Source organism: Danio rerio, chromosome 12, assembly GCF_052040795.2.
Source record: "Danio rerio strain M-AB ecotype USA chromosome 12, GRCz13ab, whole genome shotgun sequence".
NCBI lineage: Eukaryota > Metazoa > Chordata > Actinopteri > Cypriniformes > Danionidae > Danio > Danio rerio.
The window spans coordinates 4,964,903-4,989,356 of record NC_141032.1 but is presented as its reverse complement, the minus strand read 5'-3'; the positions used below and the strand labels follow the sequence as shown (position 1 = coordinate 4,989,356).

The window sequence follows — 24,454 nt, the reverse complement described above, 5'->3', positions numbered from 1 at the left end:
TTGAAAACAGATGGAAAATAGTTTACAAAGATAACATTTAAGACCTTAACGGACAGAAGAGGTTTATTGTAATGAAAAGTGCACCAAAACTATATACAGTTAAAGTCAGAATTATTCGCCCCCCTGTTTATTTTTTCCCCAATTTCTGTTTAACAGAGATTTTTCCAACACATTTCTAATCATAATCTTTTTAATATCTAATTTCTAATAACTGATTTATTTTATTTTTGTCATAATGACAGTAAATAATATTAGACTAGATATTTTTCAAGACACTTCTATACAGCTTAAAGTGACATTTAAAGGCTTAACTAGGTTAATTAGGTTAACTAGGCAGGTTAGGGTAATTAGGCAAGTTATTGTATAGCGATGGTTTGTTCTGTAGACAATCAAAAATAAATCTAGCTTAAAGGGGCTGATATTTTTTATTTTAAAGTGGTGTTTAAAAAATAAAAACTGCTTTTATTCTAGCCAAAATAAAACAAAAGACTTTTTCCAGAAGAAAAAATATTATCAGACAAACTGTGAAAATTTCCTTGCTCTGTTAAACATCATTTGCGAAATATGTAAAAACGAAAAAAAAAAATTCAAAGGTGGGCTAACAATTCTGACTTTAACTGTGTAAATATGGATACATAAGGGCTTTAAATCAGGGATTAAGTAGGCATAAAAGATATTGCCCCTTATCAGTAGCCCCACTTGATGTGGAGGCCTGAAGTGTTTTTTCTGCAAAAACAACTACCTAGAGGTACTTTATCCCCTTTGTTACACAGCCACAAAATGTCAGAATGAAACACAAACACTAAGCCATAATAGTTTAATTCTTAAGCTAAACACAAAACAAAAAATGGCTGAACGGAGCATACACTAACCTAAAAGATGGTGCCAAACAGCGGAAGGGACAGGCACGCATAAAAATATGGATGTGAATGTGTTCACTGACAATCAGAATGATTTGTGGTAACCAGATGAGCGTTCATTATTAGTTTCAGCAGGTGTTATGTGGGAATAACATACCTTGGAATGCAATTGACTTGAACTGTAATAAATTACAATAACAACTGGCAGGATGTACATTATTCTGCTTATTACATGGCTTATTGTGACAAAACTAAAATGCACTCAAACAAATTGATCTGAGATGTAATACTTTACTAACTAAATTAAGTGTAAAGCTCACAGAATGAATTTAATTCCTGGATGTCTGGATGCTGCCCACACTAATCTTTTATTTTGTTCCTAAATTATTTTCTTCAATCTCTTTTTATTTGATTATTTAGCCACAATATGGCATCAAACAGTCACAAACAGCAGTGTAACAGATTGGCATGTGTGTTTATTTATTTATTTATTTATTTAAGCATGACTGTATGTACAGTAGCATGTATCGCCAAAGTTTACAATCTCTAGTTGTTTTTAATTATTGAACTACTTTAGCGGGTGCTGTTTTTGGATCGCAATTGCAGAGAATTGGTTTTGTGCATTAAATATCCTCACCATGTGCATCCTAAAGTGCCTAACCTGTGAATATATGCAGTTGTAAATGTGCCGGATCTGTGATTGCAGGTGTCTCGGCTGCTGGAAGATCTGCTCGGTGATGTCTGTCATCCTTTCTACTTGTCTGAACTCTCGTTGTACGCAGGATCGACTAGAAGAAAAGACATAAAGGTACCAGACCCCATTTTAAAATCTGTGTAGTCTAAAAACACACACTTTTTTTCACACTCTCTTTAAAAATGAAATGTGATTGTTTTACCACACAGAAAGCATGCAAGGTCCTGAAGGGGAAATGCAAATATCAGGATGAGATGTGTGAGCACCCATGGTTGTCCCTCTTTATCTGGGCAGTGCTGCAGAACCGCAGTGAGATGGCCATCTTCTGCTGGGAAATGGTAATACTGTGTGTTCCTGAGGCATGCTTGAGATTTAGTTTATTTTGACATCTGCATAACAAGTACATTTAAGACATGCTGTATATCCTCTATTGACCTTAATCTCCAATGTGGAAGTAAGCTCTCTTCAGTGATTGTTTTAGAACTTCCAATTCATTTGTCTATGGGGAAATGATTAGGAATAATAAATGGCAGTAAAAGGTCCAACTTCTTGCTGTACAAACATTTATTTTTATGACAATACATAAAAATAATATAATAAGAAAGTACAAGCATCATAGTGAGCTATTTGTAATGGTTAAAAACCAATTGAATTGAATGAAACCAAAAAATCTTGAGCCTATATTGTTATAAAATTAGTTTATTTGATCTTATAAAGTTACAGTATGTTCTGGGGATGCCAGGGTTCTCAATATAAAATTGAACCGTATGGTACGACCTCCACGGTTCAATTTGTGCTTGTGAATTGCGGTTTTCTCGGTTTTGCGTTTAACCACTTAAACTCTGCGGACCCGGTACCAGGTCCGTGACATCATCGACTTTCGCTTTCAGATTTAAAGGGCTAGCGTTGCACCAGACCCCCGTAAGTGGTTTGGTTTGAAAGTGTAGAATCTATATTTTATGCACATATGCATCACTTTGGTTTTTATTCTACTGTATAAAAGTTATTTACACTTAAAATACACAGTATTTTGGATACCCGAGCTAGGTATTTTACATTGGTTCATTTTCATATTTTCCATATGACACATGTACAAGTTATAGCTCAAATGAAAGCTCTTGCCGGTGCTCATACAGTTCTAGCATTATTTTTACTGAATTATATTCATATGCCAAACAGTTGTTGAATGAATTGTGGTGTTTCCATGGCGCAGAAATATAAAAAATACATTCTGGATCAATAAGCAGCCCCAGATAGCACAGACAGATGTCATCTCTCACCTTATAATGTGCCCTTCAGGGCCATTCTCCTCTGTTTTTGAGGTGATGTGCATAAGTAATCCTTTTATATGTCTGATGTGGTCCAAACACAGTCAATTATGTTTGATCAAACAAAAGAATAGTGAAATATGAAAACAATGATCGACCCCTGTGGCTTGTACAGCACCTCTCATCAGTTGGAATGCAATAACTTTAGCATAGATTATGGTGGAGACATTTTTCTTTTTTTCCTATGATTAAAGACATGTGCAGGAACCACCAAAATTAATTACAGCACGCTAGACCAAACAGAACCTGAAAGGTACACTTTCAAATTTGAGTTCATAAAAAAAAAAAAATACAAAAAGCGCCTCTTTTTTAGGTGTTTATTATAACACAGACAACATATACAGATATGTTAAACACTGTTTTATGAAAATTCAAAGGCTTTTCTTTAAAATGATACCAAATTTTTGCATTTACACCTCTGTATGTGGATTTGGGAAGCTTTTAAATTTGGGTAGGCAAAATCCAGGCGGAAATCCCCAAATAGCAGCAGAGTTTAAGTGGTTAAATAATTTATGTGGGTTTTATATCTCCCTTAATTGACTGTGTGCCTGTAAGTTCATGAGCTGAGATGAGGAAACTCCTCCCCGCGAGTAAATATCCAAGCACTATGCTCTATAGTTAGGGGGCGCTTGACCATCAATCTGCACTTTAACATTGCAATCGGCGGTGAGGTAAGGCAACAGTACAAGGAAGCGCCAGCGAAGTGAGGCAAAAGTACAAGAAAGCGCCGGCATCTTTCTAATCTGCGAGGTGATGACATTTCAGTTTTGTCGGTAAGTATATTGCGGATAAAAGAAAAACGGTGAACAAAAAATAACTGTGTGCAAGCATTGTTTTATACGTATAACCAAGACTGCACATCTGCAGCGCCATCACCCAGCAATATCACTGTCTGAAGGCAGGATAGCAGAGAAGGTAATGAAGTCCTCCAAATAGCAACAATCCCTCGCTGAATCTACCCATCTGGTTCTGAGAGACACATAAAAATAACAAAGGCAGTGCGGGTGTTTATTGCTGAAGATTTGCAGCCGTTTTCGGTGATTGGAGATGTGGGCTTTTGTCATCTTATAAAAGCACTCGATCCGCGTTCCAGACTACAGTCTCGCATTTTTTTAGCACCAAGATAATTAAGATGGTTTATTTATGTTTACTGAAGCACAAATATGTTTATTTGAAATGGCCAATTTATCTTTAACTTCACATGTGTGTTTATTTTCAAAGTGTACGATTTTATTTGTTCCCCAGTTTGTACATGGGCTACCAGCAACTGAGATTTCAGTGTTCATTTTTTTTATTCAATACCCTAGGAACTAGTGTACTTTTCTTGGCTTTTAAGTAAAACAAAATTAGTTTTGCAATAAATCTTTTTTTTTTTCTCCTTAACCTCTTATTGTTCTTATGAGAGGGGTGTGGCTGCAGACTTGGTGCCGTGCAATCTGAGCTGCATCCAATGCTTTTTAAAACGCTCACCTAACCCCACCCCTAAACCCTATTCGTCACAGTGCTAAGTGATGCAATTTCAGCTTGCATCATAAAGGCTGCATGAAGATACTATTGGTTCCTATTGCCTATAGAAAAAAAAAAAAAAACACGTGTCAAGCCATGAGAACCGAACCGAAAAGCGTTTAAAAACTGTCACAGCGCTGAGTGATGCAATCTCAGCTTGCATCATAAAGGCTGCATGAAGACACTATTGGTTCCTATTGTCTATAGAATAAAAAAAAAACTAACATGTCAAGCCATGAGAACGGAACCGAACAGAAAAGTGTTATAAAACTGAGGTATGTGTTGAACCATGGGCTAACTGTATGGTTGCATCCCTAGTATGTTCCCAATCTTCAGTTTTAGTAAGTGAATTTTTCTGGGGAAAACATTTTCCTCCATACAATGTACTTAAACAAAGACCCAAATTGAGGCTTTAAATGGCAAAATTTTCATTTGGGATGTTGTAAGAAATGTTATCAAAACTTTACTGAATATATATTAATTGGTCACTGGGCTTTTAAAAATGATTTTATTTTGTTGTCTGATGACATTATAATAATATAAAGTATCTTCTACCCTGGTTTTGAGGCAGCTTCATGAGGCAAGAATATTTTATTTTAAGATCTGCCTAGAATGGGCTCTTTTTTTATTTATTTATTTATTTTTTCACAGTTTTGCTCAAACTCTAATCAAACACACTTGAGCGCATCAATCTATGTCTTGGGCTTTATCTGTAGTTAGGGCTGGGCGATATTGCAAAACAATTATGATATCTCTGGGTGCTTCCGCTGTGGTGACTTCTGATTAATAAAGGAATTAAGCTGAAAAGAAAATAAACGAATTACCTAAGTAACACTTGTATACACAACAGAAATCAAAATACTTAGTTTCATTACTAATCCATCACAGATCCTAGATGTTTCTCTTCAGTAAACTTGGTGTTCACATTCACTTATTTTCATTCACTACAATTTGACTACAGTATATTAGCGGGCTTATGTAGAGAATAGTGAATAAGTGTATAGAGGCTGATACTGCATTCAAGATCGCTATAAACTACAGACAGGTGTATTTGAATAGAGTTGGAGCTAAACTCTGCAGGACAGTGTCCCTTTAAGACCAAAGTTGCTCATACTTTTATTATTGAGTATTTTTTCATATATTCAGATCATCTGTTCTGACACTAAACTAATGGTGCAGCTTCACATTCATCACTCTCGCTCTTCTGTCTCAGTGTGGCGAGTCGGTTCTGACAGCTCTGGGTGGATGTAAGCTGTTAGTGGAGCTCTCTAAACAGGAGATCGAGACCAAGGTGAAGCACTCCATGAAGGAGCTGGCGCTGAAGTTTGAGCAGATGGCTCATGGTAGGATGTGTGTTTGGTCTTCTTTGTGATCTTATAAAACCAGTAGGAAAAACAATTAAGCTGTTTTTACTCTCTACTTCACAGATGTGTTTGGCACATGCTACCAAACCAAAGCAAGTCATTCCTACAAGCTGTTGATCCGTAAGTCAAAGCTGTGGGGTGACGCCACCTGTCTGGAGATGGCCATAGCTGCGGATGCCCGGATCTTTTTCAGCCATGATGGAGTGCAGGTCTGGCAGCACACGAGCCATTGTTTAAGAATTAGATCACCCAGAAATGACAATTCAGTTGTTATTAGTATTCACCCTTCAATGTTTCTAATCCCCAAAGACCTTCATTCATCTACAGGACACAAATTAAGTTATTTTAGATTGTTTATTCTCAGACTGCAATGGTGCAAAGATGTCTGGAAGAGTTACAAGATCACTTCTGTAAGGCAAAAAAAAAAACCTAGCAGAAATGACTTTGTTTGCCTGATGTTTATGGGCACATTTATTATGGGAAATATGCTTTTATGTTGCACCGCTGACTCCTAATTCCAGAACACATCCAGTTGGTGGGCAGCATCAGGCCATCAGTGAGCATCTATCCAGCTAGATTATTGGGTGTCACCTCAGGATGTTTTTTTTTTTTGCTTTAATCATAGAACTTTTTGTGAAAACATAACACTCAGTAGTGTTCAACATGCATATTTGTTAACAACATGACATCAGTGTTATTACCAACTTTCCCTTTCAGTGGGAAATACATCTTCACACTTCATTCATTCATTTTCTTGTCGGCTTAGTCCCTTTATTAATCTGGGGTCACCACAGCGGAGTGAACCGCCAACTTATTCAGCACATTTTTACGGAGCGGATGCCCTACCAGCCGCAACCCATCTCTGGGAAACATCCACACACACACACACACACATTCACTACAGACAATTTAGCCTACCAAATTCACCTGTACTGCATGTCTTTGGACTGTATGGGAAACAGGAGCACCCGGAAGAAACCCATGCGAACACAGAGAGAACATGCACACTCCACTCAAACGCCAACTGAGCTGAGGATCAAACCAGTGACCCAGCAAACTTCTTGCTGTGAGGCGACAGCACTACCTACTGTGCCACTGCTTCGCCCACATCTTCAAACTTTCGCCATGAAAACACTGATGCACTGATCTCCGAAGCATTCGTAGCTGCAAATCATCCGGTCCATGTGCTTTGGCTCATTAATGTTTTTTTCTTGTGTATAGACGTTTGTAACCGTCGATTTTCACTGTGATGATGGTTTATGTGCATCAAAAAATGCACACATCTAACGTTATAACGAAAGCATTTGATTGCTTTCCTTTTAAAACTTTTTATGCTCCTATGACAAAATTAGTTGTTTGGAAAAAAAAAACAAAAAAACACCAAGATCTACACCTTCCAACACGCATCCAAAAGCCAGACTTTCGCTCCGCTTCAAATCATGTGTGCAGAGTCTGTTTGGGAAACAGCGTTTGTTTATCACTATGAAGCGGGTCAGCTGACAGTCACGCACTGCTATATAACTGTTTTGAGGATTGCATATGAAGGGGAGACGGCACCTGTAAAGAAAAGGAAGAGAATCCTGCCGTTTTTATATTTATTTCAAAGTGTTTTCATGCCTAAATAAAGCAAAAGCACAGAAGGGATTCACAGTTAAAAGCAAGGGGCGGCCCCTGGTGATTCGGCAGTATGGGTTTGGAGGATCGGCTCTTTAATGATTATTGCCACCCTTCAGAGAAAGACTAATAATACGGGGGAAATATTGGAGAATACTTTTATTAGATAATAGTGGGATAGAACTGTGAAATACAGGAGAATCACCAGAAAAACAGGAGGGTTGACGGGTATGCTTCTTACTCGCCACTGATGTGCAACTAAAGCGATTTTGTGCCTGTAAACACAGCGCCCCCTCTGTTCAATAAATGTATCGCAATTCGTTCAACATTTCTACCGATTTGAATCGCCACATATTTGAATCGATTTTTATCTGGCTCTCTGTGAATTGTTACATCCTTAACAAACTCTCCTTCCAGCTTTGTATGAAACCAGTTGAGCCCCTGTAGTCACACAACGTTTTGACAATGTTTTTGGTCCTTTTCTGGACTTTCTCAGGATAACTGCTGTCTATGCAGGATGAGGGAGCTCTCTGATTTTTATCTAAAGTATCTTAATTTGAGATCTGAAGATGAATAAAGGTCTTGAGGTATTGCAATGATGTAAGGGCCGCAAATAATAACAGAATTTTCATTTTTGTGTGAACTAACACTTTAATAGTTGCCTTTTATTTTGAAATGAGATTTTTTGTTAACAGTCTTTTTTTTTGTTCAGTCTCTGCTGTCTCAGATCTGGTGGGGAGATATAGAGAGAGATACTGCGCTTTGGAAAGTGCTGCTGGTGATGATCTGTCCTCCTGTCTGCTACAGCAACTTCATTGAATTCAGGTACAGTAGCATTTTTTTTTTTTTTTACTTCCTTTCACAAAATTGCATACAGTGCTCAGCATATATTAGTACACCCCTCACAAATCTCTCTTTTACATTTCATATTCTTAATATGAAGCTAGTCAATATTATATTTGTTTATATACATCAGATTAGTCAGCACTGAAGCCAAATCTGGAGCTGATCCAACAAAATTTACGAGAAAGGTCCAAAAACTAGTACAGCTAAATTTATATGTCATAAAAAATATTAAATGCAAATTTTAAAAAGAGGAAAAATCAAGAAAAGCAAAGAAAATGGGGAAAATTTAGTCAAAAATTTGTAGGATGTTTTTTTTTTTTTTTTTTTTTTTTTGCTTAAATTTAATAGTATTTTTCAATCTCTAATTATGTTTGGTGACTAAAATATCATTTTAATAAATATATCTCTTTAATAAATCTGTTTTCTTGAAATGCACCAAAATACAGTGCCTATATTCACTGAGTAATGAATAAAAATATATTGTTTTTCAAAATGGGTGTACTCAATTATGCTGAGCACTGTATGTGTTTACCCAAGTTCACCCCAAAATTTAATTCACCCTGCAAGATGTAGTTGTCTATACCTTATAGTATGATAGTTGACTTTATAGGAGTGTATAGTCAAATAATGATGGTCATTATGATTTTATATATTGTTAAAGAAAAACAATGAGTAAACTAGTGAATATGTGATCTAATATACATGAACCAGAAGATCCTGCAAGCATTAATCCGTGACTAAAACACAGTAGCAGATTCCAAAATGAGACGCAGATTCTCAGAGTTCCACATGAGGTGGTTATTACTTAGCATTATTACGAGCATAAACATTAGGTGAGGAGGTTACATTGCAACCGCATGTCCTAAAAACACGTGACAAGATATACACTGAGCAATTTGGCTGTTTGCACCAGATGAAACACAACAGAAATTCAAATACAGCCATTCAGAAGCACAGATTAAACACACACTCACAAAATGGTAAGCTTTATAGTCTAATTAATAAATATTAAACCTCTTTAACATTATTAAATGCACATGCTGAATCACTGATGTGTGTTGGTTTGCATTATTTCACAGTTCTAAAGTTCACTTTCAAACAGTTTAATTTATTTATCAATCCTGTGGTTGCCCGATATACGCTTCATAGTAGTTACTAACACCACAGTACACAGTACCCGGTTCTCAACAATGTTATTCAGACACCTCATCCGCGAACCTAACCTCCCGGTCTCCCTGATTTTCGGGGACAAAAGTTGGCAGGCATGTGTGTGAGCCAAATGCAGGAGTGCATTAAAGCAGTGCAGTTAAACAGCAGCATATTCCTCCATTTTTAGCAGTATTAATCCACACATCAGCCAAAGCTGAACTATTTTGAAACTTGACCGCCACACGTGTGTAGGATCAGCTAACGGTGGCAACTTTCCCCTCAAACTTTCAATAATATTCAGCTTAGCACAGCGACTGCACGACATGATTCAGCAGGGATCTGCTTGGTTAAGCTTCCTCGTTTTCTGTGCTACTGTGGGTGGGGTCTGGGGTTTCAATTTTCCAAAGTTTGCACACACAATTATTGGGCGGCGCTTAAGTTTCGTAACTCATAATAGGGGCTCTTTAAAGCTTTTAGGCTCGATCGTCAGGTTTGCAAGTTGACAGATTGAGGACCAACAGGAGTATTTGTTGATCCAAGAATGCAATACCTAGTTGAACCAATGGGTGTTAAACTTGCATACTGCACCTTTAAACACTGGTCATAAAAGCCGGATACCTGTGTGATCTGTCTAACCAGTTAAACTCTGCTGTTATTTTAGGATTTCCGCCTGGATTTTGCATACCCAAATTTAAAAGCTTCCCAAACCCACATGCAGAAGTGTAAATGCAATTTGGTATCATTTTAAAGAAAAGCCTTTGAATTTTCACAAAACACTATTGAACGTGTTTAAAACATCTGTATATGTTGTCTGTGTTATAATAAACACCTAAAAAGAGGCGCTTTTTGTATTTTTTTTTTTATAAACTCAAATTTGAAAGTGTACCTTTCAGGTTCTGTGTGGTCTAGCGTGCTGTAATTAATTTTGGTGGTTCCTGCACATGTCTGTAATCATAGGAAAAAAGAAAAATGTCTCTACATTTGATGAGAGGTGCTATACAAGCCAAAGGGATCGATCATTGTTTTCATATTTTTGATCAAACATAATTCACTGTGTTTGGACCACGTCAGACATATAGGATTACTTATGCACATCACCTCAAAAACAGAGGAGAAATCGCCCTCAAGCACAAAGCATAAGAGACGACAGCTGTCTGTGCTATCTGGGGCTGCTTATTGATCATAAATGTATTGTTTTCACTTCTGTGCCATGGAATCACCGCGATTCATTCGGCAACAGTTTGATATGTGAATATAATTCAGTAAAAAGAATGCTAGAACCGTATGAGCACCGGCAAGAGCTTTCATTTGAGCTATAACTTGTACATGTGTCATATTGAAAATATGGAAATGAACCGATGTAAAATATCTAGCTCGGGTATCCAAAGTACTGTGTGGTTAAGTGTAAATAACTTTTGTACAGTAGAATAAAAAACAAAGTGATGCATATGTGCATATAATATAGATTCTACACTTTCAAACGACACCACTTAAGGGGGTCTGGTGCTATGCTAGCCCTTTAAATCTGAAGAGGTAGTTTGTTTCTGCCTCCCACATGAAGGAGAACAGATTGTTGTGCATTCATTTTTAAGCCAGCTACTAATAATATATACCAATAATATCAGAGATTACACAAGTGCACTTGTTTCCTCAAATACACAGAGCAAATGCACATATAACCGTCAAACTGAATCACTCGTACAATTAATCGATCCATTGTTCTTTTTTTATTTTGTTCTTCCTAGAAAAGCAGATCAAGCAGAAGAAGAGAAATCGGCGACGGCACCTCCATCTTCACCGACAGACTTCCATTACGGAAAGACCGTCTACTCCTTTAGTGACATCAAACACCAGTACATCAGCTTTTATTCAGTACATCATGCATGCATATGTCTGTCAGCAAAATTCCTTTATCTACAATCTTTCTGATCTTTAGCAGTGAAGGCGAGAATGAAGACTCAAATCATATCAGGCTGACTACTAAAGGTTTGACTGCTGATTTTGAAGCTTTTCCTGAAGCATTTAATAAAAGTAGTTGATTAATGCTCTGTTGATTTGGAGCAGAACGGCTGAAATTGTACGTCTTTCTGTCATCAGGAGCTCCTGCATTCATCAAACCAAAGAAGAGTAGCTTTGTGGTCTCCCGCTGGAAGCAGTTCTGGTACGCTCCTGTCACCTCATTCATCGGCAACCTTCTGATGTACTTCCTCTTCCTGTTTCTGTATGCCTACGTGCTATTGGTGGACTTCAAGCCGCCTCCCCCTGATGGCCCTGCGGTTTCGGAGTATGTGCTGTATTTCTGGGTCTTCACTTTAGTGTGTGAGGAGATTCAAGAGGTATGGTAGATGCTCTTTTTTTTTACTGACTCATGTTCTTTTAAAATGAGTCTGATGGTAATTCCATGTATTTATTCTTTCTCCTCCAGGCGTCCATTGCAGGCAATAAGAAGTTTCCTCAGACGTTGATCGTGTATGCTCAGGATATGTGGAATAAGTTTGATGTTCTTGCCATTTGCCTTTTTATTGCTGGCTTGTGCTGCAGGTAAACACGGCCTTGATGGTTTACTATCATAAATATAGAATAAGAGGTCTAAAGAATAACATAACAGTAGATTGAAGGTTTAATACATGCATTGTGCTGTTAATAAATGCACACCAGCTGATGGTGGAGAGGGGATGTGGTAAATTAATTTGATTGGGCATGATTTGAAAAGGCATACACCTGTCTATATAAGGTCCCAGGGTTGATAGTGCATGTCAAAGCACAAACCAATCATGAAGACAAAGGAATTGTCTGTAGACCCTCTGAAACAGGATTGTCTCGAGGCAAAAGGCTGAGGAAGGTTACAGAAACATTTCTGCTGCTCTGAGAGTTCCAATGGGCACAGTGGCCTCCATCATTCGTAAGTGGAAGATGTACCTCCAGGACTTCTCCTAGAGCTGGCCGGCTATCTAAGCTGAGTGATCGGGGGAGAAGGGCTTTAGTCAGGGAGGTGATCAATAACCTGATGGTCACTCTGTCTGAGCTCCAGCGTTCTTCTGTGGAGAGAGAAGAACCTTACAGACGGACAATCAGCAATCCACCAATCAGGCCTGTATGGTCGAGTGGCCAGACGGAAGCCACTCTCCGCCTGGAATTTGCCAAAAGGCATCTGAAGGACTCTCAGACCATAAGAAACTAAATTCTCTGGTCTGATAAGACTAAAATTGAACTCTTTGGAGTGAATGCCAGGCGTTACGTTTGGAGAAATCCAGGCACCACTCATCACCAGGCTAACACCATCCCTACAGTGAAGCATGGGGGTGGCACCATCATGGCAACTGGAAGACTAGTCAGGATAGGGGGAAAGATGAATGCAGCAATGTACAGAGACATCCTGAATGAAAACCTGCTTCAGAGTGCTCTTGACCTCAGACTGGGGCGACGGTTCATCTTCCAGCAGGACAATGACCCAAAGCACACCGCCAAAACATCAATGGAGTGGCTTCACAACAACTCTGTGAATGTGCTTGAGTGCCCCAGCCAGAGCCCAGACCTAAATCCTATTGAACATCTCTGGAGAGATCTGAAAATGGCTGTACACCGTCGCTTCCCATCCAAGCTGATAGAGCTTGAGAAGTACTGCAAAGAGGATTGGGCAAAAATTCCCAAAGACAGGCGTGCCAAGCTTGTGGCATCATATTCAAAAAGACTTGAAGCTGTAATTGCTGCCAAAGGTGCATCAACATAGTATTGAGCAAAGGCTGTGAATACTGATGTACATGTGATTTTTCTGGTGTTTATTATTAATAAATTTGCTGCTTTTTTAAAAACTGTTTTTTCACATTGTCATTATGGGGGGGTTGTGTGCAGAATTTTGAGGAAATCAATTTATTTAATCCATTTTGGAATAAGACTTTAACTTAATGTGAAAAAAGTGAAGCACTATGAATACTTTCTGTGTGCACTGTATTTTTTGCTGTACCTAGTTGTAAAATGAAAGAATGACTGTGTTCGGACTCTGCACTGCCTATTGAACGAAGTATATTTTCCACTTAATAATTCAAAAACATTATTTAATACACGTTTTGTCTATTAACTAGGTGGTTATGGTTTCCTAAATATTCATTAAGCTTTAGCAGTGTGCTTGCAAACTTTATCATCTGTGCCTGTATATCTTTGTTTCTGCTTCAGGATGTTCAGCTGGTCATTCAACATGGGTCGTGGTATACTGTGTGTGGACTACATGGTCTTCACTCTCAGACTCATTCACATTTTTGCCATTCACAAAGAGCTGGGTCCCAAAATCATCATACTCGGCAAAATGGTGAGACAAACAGAGTGTTGTTCAACATCCTGAATCAGTATGCATGTGGTCCACTGCCATAAAATCAAGCCGTTTATGGGCGACAATCCTGTGATAGTCACACAGGGGATAAAGTTAGATCCACTACATGCTTTTAAAAAGCCTTCCTGCCAGATAAACTGGTAAGCCATGTATTTTTGCACAATCCATGCAAATACTATAAGAAAGGGTGTACATTGCATTAAGTGGATAGTTTGGAAGTCTGTAACTGGACTGTAACCCACTGCACATTTCAGCATTTGATAGTTCCAGCCAATTTTGTAGTTACATTACATCAGCTAAGTCAAATCTCACTCATGTGTTTGTGTTTTGTTCTTGAATTACAGATCAAGGATGCGTTCTTCTTCCTGTTCTTCCTGCTGGTGTGGTTAATTGCATATGGAGTAGCCAATCAAGCTCTACTATACCAGTACGATGCGAGCCCTGCAAGAGTGTTTCGGCGAGTGTTGTACAGGCCATATCTGCACATATTCGGAGACATCCCTGTGGAAGAAATAGACAGTATGTTCACTTCTGATTCCACTTATTGCTGCTTTTAGTTAGCATCCATCCACTGACTCTATCATATCTGTGTCTGTTAAGCTGGCAAACACTGGGAAAGAGACTGCACAGATAATCTGACGTTGATTAATGAAGGGATAGAGCCGTGCAGGGACACCAGCCACAACTGGCTTGTGGTCGTTTTGTTGGTCATCTTCTTACTAGTCACCAACATTTTACTTATTAACCTGCTCATCGCCACATTCAGGTATTTATATATCTGTACATCCATTTTTTATATGTGACTGTCAAATCATCTGTGTGTTGCTTTGTGTTTTTCTGCAGCTATACGTTTACTAAGGTTCAGGAGCACAGCGACAAATACTGGAAGTTTCAGCGGTATAATCTGATAGTGGAGTATCATTCACGTCCAACGCTCGCTCCACCGTTTATCATCTTCTCTCACATCAACATCCTGATCAAAAGAAAAATACGTAAAGTGCCGTCCGCCAAAACCCAACGATTTGGTAAAGTTTAACTAGAAAAGTACAGTTTAAAGGGTTAGTTCACTCAATTTAAATTCTGTTATTAATTAGTCACTCTCATGCTCATCCCTTTGTTCATCTACAGAACACAAAGATATTTCACACTGGTACTTTTGGTCCATATATATATATATATATATATATATATATATATATATATATATATATATATATATATATATATATATGCATGCATGGCTGCTATATATATATGTATGTATATATATGTGTGTGTGTGTGTGTGTGTGTGTGTGTGTGTATATGTATGTCTATATGTATGTATGTATGTATATATATGTATATATATATATATATATATATATATATATATATATATATATATATATATATGTGTGTGTGTATATATATATATATATATATATATATATATATATATATATATATATATATACACATATATATATATATATATATATATATATATATATATATATATATATATATATATATATATATATATATATATATATATATATATTCATATACATACATATACATACACCCTTTATTTGTCATTTAAAATGGATTTATAAAACATAAATAGTCCTCACTTTAGATTAGGTCACAAAACTAGATGAAGTTGGGTTAATAAAGCATTTATTAACATAAATAGTAACAATCCAATAAAGGATTAGTAAAAGTCCAATAAAGGAAACAAACAGTTGTTCAGTGGTTCAGCTGTAATCATATTAAGCCCCAAGAACGCTTTTGTGTGCCAAAAACTGTACTTTAATATTAATATTAACATTTACATTTTTATTTTTTAAGCTTGCACAAAAGTGTTTCTGGAGCTTTGTATGATTATAGTTAGACCAGTATAATTTTTAATTTTTTTTTCCTGGGCTTTGAAAATCTTAGATCATTGCTGTCGATGGAGGATGAAAGAGCTCCAGCATTTCATCTCAAGTATCTTAATTTGTGCCGCAAAGATGAACAAATGTCTTTGGATTGGAATGACATGAGTAATTCATAACAGAAGTAACATTTTGCATGAATTAATGCTTTAACAATAACACTTTTTGAAGATGAGCATGTTAATGTGTTTTAAATGTGTATTAACCTTTTTTTTTATTATAGCCCTCAAGATTTCGGGTCGAGAGGCGAACAAGCTGGTGAAGTGGGAGAACCTGCAGAAGGAAAACTATCTGGCTCTTGAGAACAGAAAACAGAGAGGATCCGACTCTGAGAGGCTCAAACGCATGGCTGCTAAGTGAGTCAAACTTTTTCTGTGGCATTAGGACAACATTACAATGACTGCAATGAAGTGCACAAAAAAGTGTAGCCCTAGAATATAATAATAATAATAAAAAACTAAATTCAAATTATTTTTTATATATAAAGCGCTTTTACAATGTTGATTGTGTCAAAAAAGCTTCACATCATAGATTATAGTGAAATGAAACGGTGTCAGTTTTCAGAGTTGGAGTTCAGTTCAGTGTGGATTAATATTCACTGCTGAAAGTTCAAACACTTAAGAGTAAATCACAGCTATACAGGTTCCGAACCATGCAAGCCAGAGGCGACAGCGGCAAGAAAAAAAACTTCACCATGTTTCCCTGAACTAAGTTGTGGCTGAATGGGCATCCGCTGCATAAAACATGCTGTAGTTGGCGGTTTATTCTGCTGTGGTGACCCCTGATATATAAGGAACTAAGGCTAAGCTGAAAGTAGGGCTGGGCGCTATGGCAAAAAAAAAATTAAAAATCTTGGCTTTTTATAAAGTTTGACCGATTCACTTTTTTTTTTTTTTTTTTTTTTTTGCTTGTGTAACTAGTCAACTTAAAACATTACAACATGACTAAAGTAACATTCTCTTTAAAAGTAACTTGAGAAACATCTGGTTAAGGAACATTGTATTTTTAATGGCCATGTCATACATAAATTGGTCAACAAGGTCTAAATAAATGTTAAACAAATTCACGAGAATTTCAAAAGATTTAAAAATTTAAAAAAAATATGTATATGTAAATAATGCAGTTGCAGGAATACAGAGTTTTTTTTTTTTGCAAGTTTTGCTGAGCCTAGGAAAGATTGCCTGTCAGCTTGGCTTTGACTTTGTCTTCTTCTGATTGAATGACAGGTTGTAATTGGAAGTAAATTAGTTGGAAGTAAAGGACTGAACATGGAAACTGTAAAGCCCAGTTTAATTCAATGCGTGAAGTTGAGGACGTATAGTATGAGCAAATACAAGCACCAGATGTGTGTCTAGTATAAAATAATATATTTATTCTGTTTTTCTTTTTCCCCCCTTTTAAATACCGATCATTTGATGCGCTTTGCACCAGTCTCTGTATTATGCTGCCTGACTGCCTGTCTGAGTTTCAACTAGGTCCGCTAATGACGCAATGGGACCTAGTTAAAACCTAGTGGCGGGTACTTTCACTTTTCACTGCTACAGCTGCTCACCTCTGCTTGTGTTCAAACCAAACTAAGATTGGTGCGGTTTTTCACATGGCAGGTTTTTACGTCCTTCATACATGTTGAGAGATCGAGTTCATCGACTTGATAAGGGGATATGTCTTGTCAATCCACAAAGACGTGACTTAGTAAAGCGTGAACTAATGTAGGATTTTACTTGTTGCATTAGTCTGAATGTAAATCCCCTCGTCAGGCAGTGATGGAGTAGCGTGAAAGAGTGGACCAAAGCGCGTTAGATGCAAAGGTATTAACAAAAGAAAAATACACAACTGAAGACACTTGAAGGCTTGTATTTGTTGTATTTGTACCAGCTCTGCGATGCAATAGCCACAACTTTATGCTTTGGGTTAAATTAGGCTGTCCAGTCTCTGTGTTCAGTCTGTCACTACCATCATTGAAACCCAGTCAGGCAGAGTAATACAGAGAGTGAGCCGAAGCACATTGGTGCAAAAAAAATCACAATACCTCGATTTAATATAACATTAAATCATCTTAAAACGTAAATTCAAATTAATCGTAAAAATCAAAAAAATCGCCCAGCCCTAGCTAAAGGAAAATGAATGAATATGTGATCAAAACATTTTGATTTCCTACACATTAATGGTGATGATTTGTTTCAGAGTGGATGGACAAGTAGCAGAGATAAGAGATGTAGACCGCAGACTGAGAGCTCTAGAGTCAGAGGTGAGAATAATAGGATGTGGTTTCAGCATTATATTACACTGCCATCTGAAATGCTCTATTCTGATTGGTCAGTCGCGACATTTCAAGGTTTGTTATTTAGAGATAACAGCTGCTAAACAACCCCGGTTTATCCAGGAACTTTGAATCATCTTGACCATGACTGAATATGCATTTACTTGCATTTACATGCATATGTCCGTCACTCTGCTGTTTTTAACTGTTTTGCGCCATCTTGTGAATGAATAATAATATGTAGGTTAGTATATGCTTTATTTAGCCAGTTTCGTTTCTGTTAGCTTTGCATTATTGACTGTTTGGCATCATCTTGTGTCTAAATATTGCGCAGGTTAGTGTATACTCCATCAGCTGTTTTCATTTCTATCAGCTTTGTGTTTCATTAAAGAATTAATACAGCTCAGAACAATGTTTTGCGTCTATTTTTTGTTATGTCCAAGTAACCATGTAATAAGCAGATAAAGTTCATCCATGATGGTGGTTTTCACAGAAAAAATAAGCCTGTCTGGGTTTATTCTATGATAACCTCCAGGATGTGCTTAATCTCTAACATATTACACTCCACTCACAAAGAAGTATCTAATACAGCGGCACAGTTGTATCTAATAAGAGTGTATATGAACTATTGCTGATTGATTAATACTCTTGTATATACAGATGGAGTTCTGTAATTCCTCTCTACAGTGGATTATGGAGACTCTTTCTCAGAGCAGCACAGCGAAGAGCACTAAAGCACATCCTACTCGCAAAGGTACAACTTCTCATACTTATCACAACACTTACAAATATAATAACCCAGCATTTCTCATCTGCTCACTAAACAAAAGGGTCAGTAATAGAATGTGAAATTCTCATAGGGATCACTCAAATCATTAGTTCACTCAAAAATTAATGTTGTGTTGTTAATAATTACTCGCCTTTCATTCCAATCCCAGAGACCTTGATTAATCTTCAGAACACAAATTGAGATATTTTAGATGAAGTCTGACAATTCTTTAAAACAGAAATACTTTTTTTGGAGTAAACTAACCCTTTAAGTGACCTTTTATGTGCATTATGTCTGCAAACACATTATGAATTATACATACTGTGTGTGCCTCAAACCTACAATATTTCTGTGACGCTCCATGAAGTTAATAATAGCATTTCACATTTGTCTTTTAATATCTCGGTAAAACAGAGTTATTAAACAGATATATTAATATAATATTTTAGTCACTAAACATATTTCAAAATTGAAGGATAATACAATTAAATTAAAAATATTGTAAATAAAATTTCAACCTACAAAATTTTAACTACATTTTTTCCATTTTTTTAAGCTACTTTTACCCCCTCTTTTTAAAATTTGTACTTAATATTTTTCTATAACATATATATATTTAGCTGTACTAGTTTTTGGACCGTTATCGTAAGTTATTTTGTTAGATGAGCTCTAGATTTGTCTTCAGTGCTGACTAATCTACTGTATATGCACAACTATAATATTGCATAACTTCCTATTAAAAATATACGTGTGTGTTTATCTGTGTGTCTTTTTAAAATATTTCCCAAATGACGTTTAACAGAGCAGGGAAATTTTCACAGTGTGTCTGATAATATTTTTTCTTTTGGAGAAAGGCTTATTTGTTTTATTTTGGCTAGAATAAAAGCAGTTTTTATTTTTTTTTTAAACATTTTAAGGTCAAATTATTAGCCCCTTTAAGCAAATTTTTTAACAAACCATCGTTATAGAATAACCTGCCTAGTTACCCTAATTAACCTAGTTAAGCCTTTAAATATCACTTTAAGCTGTATAGAAGTGTCTTGAAAAATATCTTATCAAACATTATTTACTGTCATCATGGCAAAGATAAAATAAATCAGTTATTAGAGATGAGTTATTAAAACTATCATGTTTAGAAATGTGTTAAAAAAAATCTTCTCTCCGTTAAACAGAAATTCAAGGGGGCTAATAATTCTGACCTACATAAATAGATTTGTCTGCTTTTAAAACTTAAATAAAAACTGCTTTAATAGACAGATTCTCCCTCTACCTGGCCATAATAATATATTTGTGATTATGAATTTCTGAACATGCTGCGATTCATCTTTTCGTCATCAGCCGTCACTTCAGCCAGCATTGAGAAATGAGAAAGAGCCGAGTTTCCTGCTCATCTCCGGTCTTAATTTATGGATACACAACACAAGACGCCCCCGAGAGCCAGTTAAAGGAGAGATGATGACAAAAATACTCCCATGTTCTGCTTTTCATCTTTAAACTAGTCATCCTGGCCTTTTCATGCTGCTTTTCTGACTGTGAGAAGAGAAAAAGCCTCTGAATCTCCTTGAACTTACTATGCACTGAAAGGTCAATTACACCATGTTACATTCAGAGATCAATCGAATGATACTTTAGTAACACTTTATTTTACTTTACAGTTTAACTATCAATTCTCACTATTTACTAGTAGCTTATTATCAGTCTATTATTAAGAAATTGGCTATTTCTTGTACGTATAAAACACATATTCTACATAATCTTCTTCTACATCCCTAATCCTAGCTAAAACTACTTTATTAATAACTACTAATAAGCCGCGAATTAAGAGATTATTGAGCTAAAAGTCATAGTTAAGGATTTTTTAATAGTGAGAATTGTACCTTATAATAAAATGTGAGTTTTTTTTAATATGACTGATGTGTTTAAGCTGATTTTATAAGTGCAATAACATCTTTAGGATGACTAAAGCATGCTGGCAAGACTTAAAAACAGCTGTGAAAATGAACAAAGCATACTGTTACTGTACGTACAACACTGGTTGTAGGAAACAAAACCTCTGAGCCGTTTACATGTATTGATTATGCAATCTTTACACAATGTTGCAGTACATTAAATAAGGTAAAGATTGTAATGTAGCTACGTATCTATAAACATTTTTCAAAGCATTTTTCTCAGAAAGCATGTTTCTAAATGTGCTGTTGACTCAAAGTTTTCACTCGATGTCAGTGACAACCAAAGGCATTCAAACAAAACCAAATTAATTTATTTATAAATTAAGTTATGTATGATACACTGAAATGACACAGGGGAAAAGTATTGAACACATGAAGAAAGGGAGATGTAAAAAGGCATGGAAAGCTCACAGCATCTGAAAATGTCATGATTGTAAATGAATATTAGCTTCTCCAGTCCAGCACCTGCATTACTAAAGTATGAAGATAAACCCAGGGTGGACATTTACGCAAGACCGTCATCCTAAAAACACCAAAACTCTCAAATGGTTTCAAAAAAGAAAATAAAGCTGCTAGAATGGCCTGAACAACCACCTGACCTGTATCCAATAGAAAATAAGAACTGAAGATCAGAGTTTATAGATGGTACTCGCATGAACTGTCATTGCCAAAACAATTTACACAAAGTATTAACCCATTTGAGTAGTTCAGTATTTTTCCTTGTGTCGCTCCATTGCTGTTACACATACCTGTTTCTAAATGAGTTTTGTTTTATTTGTCTTAAACTCATGTCAACACTCCTTTAGAAATATGTTTACAGCAACAAAATAATGACTTGTTTAAAATGTATTTGACAAACCACTACACTCGTAGTTTATTTATTTTTTAAAACCCTATTTTAATTGTGTGCTTTAACGATCTTCTTGACTTTTGGATGTTTGGATTGTTGGCTATTTATATATTAGGTGACATTTAGTGAGTTTTGTTCTTTGTCCTCATGCGTGCTTTGAATTTGTTTATGCATTTGTTTTTTTTTTAAATAAACATTCTGAAATCCTGACATCTGAGGTTTTATTAAAAGTTCTGTACTTTTTTGGCGGACTCTGCAGACACGGAGGAGAAAAATAGATTGCATGTTCAAGTTTGCCTCTCAAATTTCAGAAACAAATATCCTTCACAATGTTATCTCTAAGCTACAGCTGTGCCAGAGAACTTATTGGACTTGTAGTCTTCACAGAGGTTTCTCTTTGAAACGGCAAGTATGAGGCAGGACAAATCAAGAGCTCGTTTGTAGAGGCTCCATTCACCTAAAAAAAAATATTTCTTTATTTACTCCCACTCAAGTGGTTCCAAACTTCTGAGTTTCTTTCTTCTGTTGATCCTGGACCATCAAATTTATAAATTTACTAATGCTGATCCTGGACCATCAGTTTTATAAGGTTACTGATGTTCATCAAGGACCATCAGTTTTAAAAGGTCACCGATGTTGATCCTGGACCATCAATTTTATAAATTTACTGATGTTGATTCTGGACCATCAAATTCGTAAGTTCACTGATGTTGATCCTGGACCATCAAATTTATTAATTCATTAATGATGATCCTGGACCATCAAATTTATTTATTCACTAATCTTGATCCTGGACCATCAACTTTATGAATTCACTTATGTTGATCCTGGACCATCAAATTTATAAATTCACTGATGTTGATCCTGGACCATCAGTTTTATAAGGTCACTGATGTTGATCCTGGACCATCAGTTTTATAAGGTCACTGATGTTGATCCTGGACCATCAGTTTTATAAGGTCACTGATGTTGATCCTGGACCATCAGTTTTATAAGGTCACTGATGTTGATCCTGGACCATCAGTTTTAAAAGGTCACTGATGTTGATCCTGGACCTTCAGTTTTATAAGGTCACTGATGTTGATCCTGGACCTTCAGTTTTATAAGGTCACTGATGTTGATCCTGGACCTTCAGTTTTAAAAGGTCACTGATGTTGATCCTGGACCATCAATTTTAAAAGGTCACTGATGTTGATCCTGGACCTTCAGTTTTAAAAGGTCACTGATGTTGATCCTGGACCTTCAGTTTTATAAGGTCACTGATGTTGATCCTGGACCTTCAGTTTTAAAAGGTCACTGATGTTGATCCTGGACCTTCAGTTTTATAAGGTCACTGATGTTGATCCTGGACCTTCAGTTTTAAAAGGTCACTGATGTTGATCCTGGACCTTCAGTTTTATAAGGTCACTGATGTTGATCCTGGACCTTCAGTTTTATAAGGTCACTGATGTTGATCCTGGACCTTCAGTTTTATAAGGTCACAATGTTGATCCTGGACCATCAAATACATAATTTCACTAATGTTGATCCTGGACCATCAAATTTATAGATTCGCTGATGTTGATCCTGGACCATCAACTTTATAAATTCACTAATGTTGATCCTTGACTATCAATTTTATGAATATACTGTTGTTGATCCTGGACCATCAGTTTTATAAGGTCACTGATGTTGATCCTGGATCATCAGTTTTATAAGGTCACTGATGTTGTTCCTGGACCATCAGTTTTATTAGGTCACTGATGTTGATCCTGGACCATTAATTTTAGAAATTTACTGATGTTGATCCTGGACCATCAACTATATATATTCACTAATGTTGATCCTGGACTATCAATTTTATAAGGTCACAATGTTGATCCTGGACCATCAACTTTATAAATTAACTGATGTTGATCCTGGACTATCAATTTTATGAATTTACTGTTGTTGATCCTGGATCATTAGTTTTATAAGGTCACTTTTGTTAATCTTGGACCATCAAATTTATAGATTCACTGATGTTGATCCTGGACCATCAATTTTATAAGGTCACTGATGTTTATCCTGGACCATCAGTTTTATAAGGTCACTGATGTTTATCCTGGACCATCAGTTTTATAAGGTCACAATGTTGATCCTGGACCATCAAATACATAATTTCACTAATGTTGATCCTGGACCATCAACTTTATAAATTCACTAATGTTGATCCTGGACTATCAATTTTTTAATTTAACTGATGTTGATCCTGGACCATCAGTTTTATAAGGTCACTGATGTTGACCCTGGACCATGAGTTTTATAAGGTCACTGATGTTGATCCCGGACCATCAGTTTTATAAGGTCACTGATGTTGATCCTGGACCATCAAATTTATAAATTAACTGATGTTGATCCTGGACCATCCGGTTTTTTTACTGTCACTGATGTTGATCCTGGACCATCAGTTTTATAAGGTCACTGATGTTGATCCTGGACCATCAAATTTACAAGGTCACTGATGTTGATCCTGGACCATCAGTTTAATTAGGTCACTAATGTTGATCCTGGACCATCAGTTTTATAAGGTCACTGATGTTGATCCTGGACCATCAGTTTTATAAGGTCACTGATGTTGATCCTGGACCATCAAATTTACAAGGTCACTGATGTTGATCCTGGACCATCAGTTTAATTAGGTCACTGATGTTGATCCTGGACCATCAGTTTTATAAGGTCACTGATGTTGATCCTGGACGATCAAATTTACAAGGTCACTGATGTTGATCCTGGACCATCAGTTTAATTAGGTCACTAATGTTGATCCTGGACCATCAGTTTTATAAGGTCACTGATGATGATCCTGGACCATTAGTTTTATAAGGTCACTGATGTTGATCCTGGATCATCAAATTTACAAGGTCACTAATGTTGATCCTGGACCATCAGTTTTATAAGGTCACAATGTTGATCCTGGACCATCAACTTTATAAATTAACTGATGTTGATCCAGGACCATCAGTTTTATAAGGTCACTGATGTTGATCCTGGACCATCAA

General features: G+C 36.5%; 1 protein-coding gene across 2 annotated transcripts in view; it reads left to right on the top strand.

Moving 5' to 3' along the window:
- The window catches only part of trpm4b.1 (transient receptor potential cation channel, subfamily M, member 4b, tandem duplicate 1), a 42,183-nt gene extending 20,539 nt beyond the window's left edge, over nucleotides 1-21,644 (top strand). The window contains exons 12-28 of one of the 2 annotated variants that reach the window (XM_087275656.1): nucleotides 1,567-1,668; nucleotides 1,764-1,892; nucleotides 5,602-5,731; nucleotides 5,816-5,961; nucleotides 8,079-8,191; nucleotides 11,107-11,214; nucleotides 11,301-11,347; nucleotides 11,459-11,697; nucleotides 11,787-11,902; nucleotides 13,535-13,667; nucleotides 14,033-14,207; nucleotides 14,289-14,454; nucleotides 14,532-14,713; nucleotides 15,830-15,962; nucleotides 17,791-17,854; nucleotides 18,527-18,620; nucleotides 19,974-21,644. In XM_087275656.1, the coding sequence (XP_087131782.1) occupies nucleotides 1,567-1,668; nucleotides 1,764-1,892; nucleotides 5,602-5,731; nucleotides 5,816-5,961; nucleotides 8,079-8,191; nucleotides 11,107-11,214; nucleotides 11,301-11,347; nucleotides 11,459-11,697; nucleotides 11,787-11,902; nucleotides 13,535-13,667; nucleotides 14,033-14,207; nucleotides 14,289-14,454; nucleotides 14,532-14,713; nucleotides 15,830-15,962; nucleotides 17,791-17,854; nucleotides 18,527-18,620; nucleotides 19,974-20,002 (2,106 nt within the window). In that variant the 3' untranslated portion in view covers nucleotides 20,003-21,644. Of the gene's footprint in view, nucleotides 1-1,566; nucleotides 1,669-1,763; nucleotides 1,893-5,601; nucleotides 5,732-5,815; nucleotides 5,962-8,078; nucleotides 8,192-11,106; nucleotides 11,215-11,297; nucleotides 11,348-11,458; nucleotides 11,698-11,786; nucleotides 11,903-13,534; nucleotides 13,668-14,032; nucleotides 14,208-14,288; nucleotides 14,455-14,531; nucleotides 14,714-15,829; nucleotides 15,963-17,790; nucleotides 17,855-18,526; nucleotides 18,621-19,973 lie in introns of both variants that reach the window. The other variant, XM_087275655.1, reaches the window with a different exon arrangement.
- The last annotated feature ends 2,810 nt before the right edge of the window (nucleotides 21,645-24,454 follow it).